The 10,792-nt window shown below is 46.0% G+C and overlaps 1 protein-coding gene across 4 annotated transcripts in view; it reads right to left on the reverse strand.

Annotated features, from left to right (window-relative positions):
- LOC122550962 (autophagy-related protein 16-1-like) overlaps positions 1 to 10,792 on the reverse strand; it is a 103,344-nt gene that overhangs the window by 29,226 nt on the left and 63,326 nt on the right. For 3 of the 4 annotated variants that reach the window (XM_043692513.1, XM_043692511.1, XM_043692514.1), the window contains 2 exons: positions 10,504 to 10,597; positions 9,658 to 9,766 (listed from right to left, as the gene is read on the reverse strand). In XM_043692513.1, the coding sequence (XP_043548448.1) occupies positions 9,658 to 9,766; positions 10,504 to 10,597 (203 nt within the window). The remainder of the gene's footprint in view (positions 1 to 9,657; positions 9,767 to 10,503; positions 10,598 to 10,792) is intronic. The other variant, XM_043692512.1, reaches the window with a different exon arrangement.

The following is a 10,792-nucleotide window of genomic DNA, read 5'->3' on the forward strand; positions in this document are numbered from 1 at the left end:
GTGCTTTTCCAGCACCACTCTAATCTAGACTCATACATAGATGCAGACACACCCACATTGGTACACACTCATACAGACACACACACAATCACATACACTCGAGAGTGCGTAATTATAAAGGTAGATTTAAAGTGTCATGCACAAGAAGCAAGGATGATGTGAGAATTTATTTTCACACAGTCAGCAGATAGAGTCTGAAACACATTGCCTGGAAATGGGGCAGAGGTGCGTTCAATTGAGACATTCAAGAGGGGCATTCGATGTTAAGAAACGCCGTGCAGGGATATGGGGAAAGGCAGGAGTTAGGCAGAAGATGATTGAAGAGATGCAGACACAGTGGGCCAAATGGCCTCCGCCTGTAGTGTGATAACTCTGTGATGCTGGGCTTAGGAGTTCAGGAACTCTCTGTTGCATTTGTTTTTCCCTGGGGTGTAGACTTGAAACAATTGAGGCGTGTAATTATTTTGTCCAAAGAGAGAAGAGCCCTTGCAGTTTGAGTTATGCAGATTTCTCTTATTCCTGTTCAGTCAAAATGCAAGAGCGAAACCTTGTAGGGAAGCCCTGCTACAGTTCCTTGGATATAGAGCTTAAAGCTGACCTGAGTGACTGGTTCATGGAATATGGGGATCCCTGGTTGGGCCCAGCATTTACTGTCCTTCCCTAGTTGCCCTTTGAGAAGGTGGGGGTGAGCTGCCTTCTTGAACCGTTACAATCCATGTGCTGTGGGTCGACCCACAATGCCTTTAGGGAGGGAATTCCAGGATTTTGATCCTGAGACACCGAAGGAACGGTGATATATTTCCAAGTCAGGATGGTGAGTGGCTTGGAGGGGAACTTGCATGGGGTGGTGTTCCCACATATCTGCTGCCCTTGTCCTTCTAGATATAGCTGTGGTGGGTTTGGAAGGTGGTGTCTGAGGATCTTTGGTGAATTTCTGCAATGCATCTTGTAGATAATACACATTGCTGATACTGAGCGTTGGTGGTTGAGGGAGTGGATTTTTGTGGATGTGGAGCCAATCAAGTGGGGGCTGCTTTAATCCTGGATGGTGTAGAGCTTCCTGAGTACTGCTGGAGCTGCCCCCATCCAGGGCAAGAGGGGAGTATTCCATCACACTCCTGACTGGTGCCTTTTAGTCAGCACCACCTTCCTAACCTGCAATCTTCTTCCCGACCTCTCCACCCCCACCCCACTCCAGCCTATCACCCGCACCTTTACCTCCTTCCACCTATCACATTTCCAACGCCCCTCCCCCAAGTCCCTCCTCCCTATGTGGGCGGCACGGTGGCACAGTGGTTAGCACTGTTGCCTCGCAGCGCCAGAGACCTGGGTTCAATTCCCGCCTCAGGCGACTGACTGTGTGGAGTTTGTACATTCTCCCAGTGTCTGCGTGGGTTTCCTCCGGGTGCTCCGGTTTCCTCCCACAGTCCAAAGATGTGCAGGGTCAGGTGAATTGGCCATGCTAAATTGCCCGTAGTGTTAGGTAAGGGGTAAATGTAGGGGTATGGGTGGGTTCGCTTCGGCGGGTCGGTGTGGACTTGTTGGGCCGAAGGGCCTGTTTCCACACTGTAATGTAATCTAATCTACCTTTTATCTTAGCCTGCTGGGCACACTTTCCTCATTCCTGAAGAAGGGCTCATGCCCGAAACGTCGATTCTCCTGCTCCTTGGATGCTGCCTGACCTGCTGCGCTTTTCCAGCAACACATTTTCACCTTTTAGATGGTGGACAGGCTTTGGGGAGTCAGGAGGTGAGTTACTCACCATAATATTCCAAGCCTCAGACCTGCTGCTGTAGCCACTGTGTTTATGTGGCTGATCCAGCTGAACCAGGTGACTGATCAGTGTTAAACCTCCAGGATGTTGACAGTAAAGCGTCCACTGATGGTAATGCGATTGAATGTCAAGGGGCAATGGTTGGATTCTCTTGTTGGAGATGGTCATTGGAGATGGCGCAACTGCCCTTGCCACTTGTCAGCCCAGGCCTGGATATTGCCTGGGTCTCTGTGTAATGGTGACTAAAAATAAATAACCGCAGATGCTGCAAATCAGAACCTAAAACAGACAGTGCCGGGATAACTCAACATATCTGGCAGAGCCAGAAACAGTTTCAAGTTCATGGAGCTTTGTCAAGGGTCACTGATCTTGAAATATTAACTGTATTTCTCTCTCCACAAATGCTGCCTGACCTGCTGAGTTTCTGCAGCACTGTCTGCTTTTGTCCTGTCCAGCAGTGATCCTTAGCCGGGGTCCTACCCCTTCACTGGTCAAAAGATTTCTGACCCTTCCTGATCAGAAGGTATCTCATTGAGAAAAACTCATAAAACATTCCGTTTCTATCATGGGAACACACCAACCCTTTCCACTGTGCTCAGGGGTAATTACTGATGGTCAGGCCATTTGCAGACAACAGTCTGGGTATCACTCATTCACACAATATCTTCACAAAGTAAAGCCACTCTCTGGATTTCATGTTTGGAGACAAAAAGTCTGCAGCAGTGTTGTGCAATCATTTTTTAAAATTAACCGCAGCCAGAACAGGTCATGTAGTTTAATTACTTTGTTAAGACTTATCCAGACAGGGAATTAGCTCCGAGATCTCTGTTGTACGCTTTTACAGAAAATGGCACTTAACCCCTTGACTCCACTATTTCACAGAAGGTGCCTTTGTTTTTATTCATTCACAGGATGTGGGGGTCACTGGCTGGGCCAGCATTTATTACCCATCTCCAATTACCCAGAGTGCGGTCAAGAATCACCCATATGACTGTGGGTCTGGAGTCACATGTAGGCCAGACCAGGTCAGGATGGCAGTTTCCTTCCCGATAGGACATTGTGAATCAGATGGGTTTTTCCAACAATTGACAATAGTTTTCATTATCATGTTTGAACCCTTAACTTCAAATTTTATTCAATTCGTAGAGTCATAAGAGATGTACAGTACGAAAACAGACCCTTCAGTGCAACTCATCCAGGCCGACCAGATATCCTAAACTAATCTAGTCCCATTTGCCAGCACCCGGCCCATATCCCTCCAAACCCTTCCTATTCATATACCCATCCAGATGCCTTTTAAATGTTGCAATTGTACCAGCCTCCACCACATCCTCTGGCAGCTCATTCCATACACGTACCACCCTCTGCGTGAAAGGTCCCATTTAAATCTTTCCCCTCTCACCCTAAACCTATGCCCTCTAAGTTTGGACTCCCCCACCCTGGGGAAAAGACCTTGACTATTTTTTCTATCCATACCTCTCATGATTTTATAAATCTCTATAAAGTCTCCCCTCAGCTTCCAAAGCTCCAGGGAAAACAGCCCCAGCCTACTCTGCCTCTCCCTATAGCTCAAACCATCCAACCCTGGCAACATCTTTGTAAATCTTTTTAGAACCCTTTCAAGTTTCACAGCATCCTTCCTGTACCAGGGAGAACAGAATTCTATGCAATATTCCAATAGTGGCCTAATCAATGCTCTGTGCAGCCCCAATATGACCTTCTAACTCCCATACTGAATGTACGGACCAATAAAGGTAAGCATACCAAATGCCTTCTTCACTATCCTATTCATGTTCCACCATCTGCTCTGGCTGGAATGTTACGAAGTGTCCAGAACATTTCCTTGCTCTCTGGATTAATAGTCTGGCGATAATACCACTGTTTTGGGATTATTGGGCCTATTTTGGGTTTATACTTCAAAAGTTCATATTTGTGGCTGATAAGTTCATACTGCAGAAGGAAAACAAGAGCTCATTGGTACTGGATTAGGAAAAACCTCAGCTTCCTGCTTGAGTGTTGTTGGAGCTGCCCCCATCCAGGCAAGTGGGGAGTATTCCATTACACTCCTGACCTGTGCCATGGACAGGTGTTGAGGAGGCAGGAGGTGAGTTACTTGCTGCGGCCTCTGACCTACTGTTGTAGCCACTGTGTTTATGTGGTGAGTCCAGTTGAGTTTATGGTCAGTGGCAACCCCCAGGATGTTGATGGTAATGCCACTGAATATCAAGGGGTTGTTACAACTCTTGCTTAGCTACTGTTTTCTGTGCTGCTTAACGACAAGCCCCAGATAACCCATGAAAGCATGTCGATCTGTTACTGTGCTGTCAGTGCTTTGGCCTGAGGTTCAACGTTGAGTCCAAAGTGACAGTTTAGAAAACTCACAAATCTGTGAACCCCCATTTGGAAGAATTAGCCCATACTGGTGGCATTATGTTTATGAGGATGGAGTGGGGGAGGACAGGGCTTGGGGGGTTGGTGCTGTGGATGTTAATTAGGGTCAGGAATTTGTCCTCCGGAGTGAGTTCAGAGGCAGCCACAGGGTTATCTCAGTGCGGATGGGCTTGGGAAAGGCCAGCCTCGTTGATCCGGGACCTTTACCCACCTGTTTAAAACAAAACAGAGAGCAGCCCCTCCAACACCTCACACTCCCCCTCACCTTCCTTATGTCCCACACTTGACCCCTCACACCCAGCATCCAGCCCCACCTTGCTCACAGATCCTCTGTGCTAACCTGTGTCCCTCTACACACTCGGGTATCCATTAACAATGACTGCATTAAGTCAACTCACCCCATGCTCCCACATCACAAACATTGCACTTCTGTCTTCCATTCCATCTCCCCTACTAGCCACCATGGCCAGATTTAATGTCTGCTACATAAAAAAGTCTCACTGATAAAACCCATTCACTGCATTTACCTCCCTTCAGTTATTTAATCCCTTCTTTAAAAAAAAAAGTGTTTATACACCCACTTTAAAAGATTTTATCAGCACTTGCAGCTGTCGATCAAACTGAGGACAGACAGGCACACCACTGTGATAATGTTAGGTTGTAAAATCAGCACAATCATGGCATGCAGCACAAATCCTAAAAGATAAAGCTTGGCCTTTCCTCGACAGACAATGAGAAAGCAAGTGCCTTTGGTCCTTTTAAAAGGTAAGCTCCAGTTTCCTTTACAAAATTTCAAGGCAAGGAGATTTAAATCCATGACAAAAGCTCAGATGGCACGGTGGCTCAGTGGTTAGCACTGCTGCCTCACAGCGCCAGAGACCCGGGTTCGATTCCAGCCTCGGGGCGACTGACTGTGTGGAGTTTGCACATTCTCCCCGTGTCTGCGTGGGTTTCCTCCGGGTGCTCTGGTTTCCTCCCACAGTCCAGAAACAAATGTGCAGGTTAGGTGAATTGGCCATGCTAAATTGCCCGTAGTGTTAGGCGAAGGGGTAAATGTAGGGGAATGGGTCTGGGTGGGCTGCACTTCAGCGGGTCGGTGTGGACTTGTTGGGCCAAAGGGCCTGTTTCCACACTGTGAGTAATCTAATCTAATGTCTGAAACTAAGTAAGTAATCTAATCTAAACTTGCCAGCTCCAATGGCTTTATCCACTTTTTACGTATACTTGGATCTAAAGTTTAGCAATTCCAAAGAGCGTTTGACCTCTAATCGAAAGGTACACCAAAGATGTCGCTGGACATATCCCTCAGATACCAGATCTCTTCAAAGGGGATTGAAAGAGCTCTGGCATTTTAGACAATTCTCCTGAAAGGTCTGAAGACTATAAGCCATGTTTTGGACATGCCACTAACAAAACATGGATGTGCTTGAACCCCCCCCCCCCCCCCCAACTCCACCAAGGACAAGCAGGTCCTGGGCCTCCTCCATCGCCATTCCCTAACCATCTGATGCCTGGAGAAAGAATGCCTCATCTTCTGTCTCAGGACCCTCCAACCCCACGGCATCAATGTGGATTTCACCTGTTTCTTCATTTCCCCTCCCCCCCCACCTTATCTTGGATCTAACCCTCCAACTCTGCACCACCCTCATGAACTGTCCAACCTGTCCATCTTCCTTCCCACCTATCTACTCCACCCTCTCTTTGACCTATCACTTTCACCCCACCTCCATCCACCTATTGCACTCTCAGCTACCTTCCCCCCCCCAACCCCCCTCCCATTTATCTCTCCATCCCCAAGTCTCCCAGCCTCATTCCTGATGAAGGGCTTTTGCCCGAAACGTCGACTCTCCTGCTCCTCAGATGCTGCCTGACCTGCTGTGCTTTTCCAGCACCACACTGTCTACTTTAATCTCCAGCGTCTGCAGTCCTCACTTTCACCTGTGCTTGTAGATAGTTGTGCTGTGACATGCACACCTTCCTCTGTGAAACCACAAGTGCAGAAAGTTCAACCTGCTTCCCCAAAACCCTTCACCCTTCCCCCAACAAAAAAAAACAGTGGGTGCTGGGTTGGGCGTGGCACCTCCAGCATTATTTTGGAAAGGCCCTCTCCACCACTCCAAACATTCTGTTTTTAGTAAAGATGACAAATATATTTTCATACTCTGACTGCATATGAGGATCTGAAATCTGAATACAGGCAGAAGTCACTAGCTGTTGTCAGGAACAACCATTTAATACATGCTCTTACTAACATAGGTGGCAATAAAATGGCTTCTTAATGCAAATAAAATGACAAAATGGCTTCTATGTTGCAAATTAACAATTCTGCTCAAAGCTGCATGAAATGGCCTTTAACCCTGCTAAAAGGTCCAGAGACTATGTTCATGAGATAGGAATACTTGGATGTTGGAAAACAAGGTTTGTTCCCAGGAAATATCATTGGGCAAAGTTGCTTGTCAATAAAGCCATTCCATTAAAATTGATTGGTAATTGTCTGAATGTACTCTGTGATTTTGGCCTCAAAAAAGTATAAAAATGTCTTTGTCTTAAGCCAAGTGTGCAGTTTCTCAGAGAAACATGGAAGTGTTTAACCTCCGTTACTGGACGTGATTGAATAAAGTGTGAAATTTTACAGAAGCAGCCCGAATTGCTAGTGTTTATTAACAGATCGCGGAACAGAGAGACATCCCCCCCGTCACCGGGTCCAGATCTTCATCTGGTGCTGAGAGTCGGATTTGGCACGGACGGACTGGGGGCAGTGGTTTAAGAGCCTTGAGTCCACTATTGAGTTTAGAGGGATCAGCCGGCCAGATGGAAATATTTTATATCCGTTTGGGTTTCCTCTCATTCAAGCCGTGGTTGATTCAACCCCTCGCTGCTTCTCATCTCAGTCCAGCCCGAGAAGGATCGGTCCTGGTAAGAACTTACTCTAAAAAGAGAGGGGTTGGGGACATCAGGGAGTCAGAGACTCCCACTAACAGTTCAGGGACCTGTGAATAGAGTCAGGGACTCTGATTCAGTAGGATTGGAGCTGTCTGAAGTGATCCTAAACTGTTGTGTGAAAGGCAAAACAAAGAAAATATATTAAAATGAAACTGTCAGAGTTTTAGAATGTCGATAATGTTTTGCAGAAATCATTAGTCTTGTTGTTCGTTATCGGGTTAGTCATAGAGATGTACAACACGGAAACAGACCCTTCGGTCCAACCCGTCCATGCTGACCAGATATCCCAACCCAATCTAGTCCCACCTGCCAGCACCCAGCCCATATCCCTCCAAACTCTTCCTATTCACATACCCATCCAAATGCCTTTTAAATGTTGCAATTGTACCAGCCTCCACCACATCCCCTATAGCTCAAATCCTCCAACCCTGGCAACATCCTTGTAAATCTTTTCTGAACCCTTTCAAGTTTCACAACATCTTTCCGATAGGAAGGAGACCAGAATTGCACGCAATATTCCAATAGTGACCTAACCAATGTCTTGTACAGCCGCAACATGACCTCCCAACTCCTGTACTCAATACTCTGACCAATAAAGGAAAGCATACCAAACGCCTTCTTCACTATCTACCTGCACCTCTACTTTCAAGGAGAGAAGAGAGGAGAGACAGAGAGAGCTCGAGATCCGGGATGGTTTTGAATTTGATTTGCATTTTAGGAATTTCACATGAGTTCTTTTAAGGTTAAGGATCCATCAGTGACTATGAAATGAAATATTGACCCCTGTTCTTCTTACAAGCCATGACTGCCCTACTATCAGTTTCGAACTAATCACTTTCATGCTTACATGAAAGCCAATCTTATTTAATTTCAAATCAGTTTAATATGGAGGAAGACGACATTATAATCTATTTTTTTAAAAAGTCTTCTCCTTCGATTCTGCACCATTTAACATCAGTATAAACATGCTCTCAAATTCCCCATAATTTCATGCTACTGCCAAAGATCATTTTTACCCCTCTTACCCCTACGTGTTCTACTAATGAAAGAATTGACTAGTAGCACTAACCCTGAGCCTCAGGTGCAGAATCATTCTGTTCCAGGATGACAGCAGGTCTCTGCTCAATTTTAGTTATAATCTAAACCTGACATTGACATAAATCACTTCTGACTTTAACATCTGCTCATTGAGTGGAGGAATTGCATGAACCTTATTTAATTTTGTTAAATTTTATAAAACTGGAAGTATAAAGAGAGATCCAAAATATCCCAAACCGACAGCATTGTTTTCAGAAAATGAGAGATGAGGAGGAATTTCTTCTCTCAGAGAGTTGAGAGTTTTTGGAACTCCTTGTCACAGAGAGAGCTGTGGGGCAGAGGTCTTGTGTATGTTTAAGGCTGAGAGAGAGAGAGAGAGAGAGAGAGAGAGAGAGAGAGAGAGAGAGATTATTCATCAGTCGAGGAATCAAGGGTTACAGGGAAGGGGCTGGAAAGCAAGTGTGAGGAATTTTTTTTTAAAGATTAGATTACATTACAGTGTGGAAACAGGCCCTTCGGCCCAACAAGTCCACACCGACCCGCCGAAGCACAACCCACCCATACCCCTACATTTGCCCCTTACCTAACACTAGGGCAATTTAGCATGGCCAATTCACCTGACCTGCACATCTTTGGAATGTGGGAGGAAACCGGAGCACCTGGAGGAAACCCACCAGACACGGGGAGAATGTGCAAACTCCACACAGTCAGTCGCCTGAGGCGGGAATTGAACCCGGGTCTCAGGCGCCGTGAGGCAGCAGTGCTAACCACTGTGCCACCGTGCCGCCCACTCCAACATGCCGCCATGTTGGATCAACCATGATTGAATTGAATGGAGGAGTAGGCTCGAGGGGCCAAATGGCCTACTCCTGTTCCTGTTTGTTATGGGCTTATTAATGTCATTCAGGGAAGGAAATCTGCCATCCTTACATGCTGTGCTGTAGATGTGTGACTCCAGACCCACAGCGACGTGGCTGACTCCAACATGCTGCTGGCAATGACGCTCTAGTCAGTGACACCCAATTCCCACAAATTCAAACACATCTCAGATGGCGAACCCAGCACAAATTCAGAAATAAACATCTAAGAGCTCTATTTTAAGGTCAATATTTTTCAATCAACGTGCTCAGAGATGTTATTATACACCTCTGGGAACCTTTCCGCTCAGCGAGCAAACCTACATCCAGAACCTCAACCTGAGCTACAACCTGAGCTACAAATCTTCTCAAAACTCACCATTTACACTTTCCCTCTGTCTCTCTTTCTTTCTCTCCCACATTTACCCTTTCCATCTCTCTCTCCCTCTATCTTTCACATATTAACACTTGCCCCCTCTCTCTCACATTTACAAACATTCCCTTTCCCTCACACACTGAGCCTGTCTCATTCTTAATCCTAAATGATCAGACCGCTGATCTGTGATTTTTCTTAGCTATCACTAAAGCTAATTTGAGGACAGTTCAATCTATGCCATATTCTGATCATCCAGAGTGACCTTCCATAACACTCACCTCCAACAATGTCCCATAGCTTCACTTTCCTGTCACTGCCTCCAGTCGCCAGGATCTTGGAGTTTGGAGAGAACTTGACAGCATTAACCTCACCATCGTGTGCTTCCTGCTTAAAAGAGCAAAAATACATATGCACACACTCAGAGGTGATTCTACATGTTTCATTTTCAATTTGATTTGATTTGACTTCAAGGTGACAGTTCACCTTGCTTTCCTGTTAATGATTCTGTCCTTTCCTGGGTCTGGTTGCAATGAAGCTCAACACAGACTGAAGGAACATCCCATTCTCCAATTAGTGCTTTACAGTCTCGGGGTCTCCAAACGGAATTTCAGAACTTCAGAACGTGACCTCTTCCTCTGTTTTTCTTACACCATTTCCCCCTGTCCCCACCTCCCCTCCCTGCACTATCTTGTTTGTGTTTTGTTGACTTTGTTCTTTTGGTACAGAGCAGACCCTTTTTCTCCTTTTTGCACTTTCATTGACACTCATTTTACATCTCAATCGCTCCTTCACCACCATTAGCACTCACTTTTTCTTTGCTCTGGACACTCTCTGTTCATCTGTTCCACTCGCTCTTCCTCCTTCTCTGTCAACAGCTTCATATCTCTCTAGGTCTGGGGCTGGGAATTCTCCAGTGAGTAACTCACCTCCTGACTCCCCAAAGCATGGCTACCAGCGACCAGGCACAAGTCAAGTGTATGAAGGAATACTTCCCATTTTCCTGGATGGGTGCGGCTCTAACAACACTCGGGTGTGCGCATCAGTTTTACATTAAACACAGCAGCACTCTCTCCCACTGACTGTCCTCCAGATTACAAACATATAAGACTTCGACAGTCACTCACCATGCTGAATCGAACTTTGGCTGGAATCCTTGCAACCGAACAGAAGTTCGTTGGACTACAATCCACGCCGATGAAAGATGTATTCGCCCGCTTTCTGTTCGGGGAAGAAAAAATACACGTTCACAAACATACACACACATGGAGGCATGCACACAATGTGCACACAAAAACGTGTACAGACACGACAAACAAACTCACACACAGACACAAACATACAAACATACAGACACACAAACATACAGACACAGAGACACACAACAGACAAACAAACATACAGAGACACACAAAC

This window comes from Chiloscyllium plagiosum, chromosome 6 (genome assembly GCF_004010195.1).
Source record: "Chiloscyllium plagiosum isolate BGI_BamShark_2017 chromosome 6, ASM401019v2, whole genome shotgun sequence".
NCBI classification, from domain to species: Eukaryota; Metazoa; Chordata; class Chondrichthyes; order Orectolobiformes; family Hemiscylliidae; genus Chiloscyllium; species Chiloscyllium plagiosum.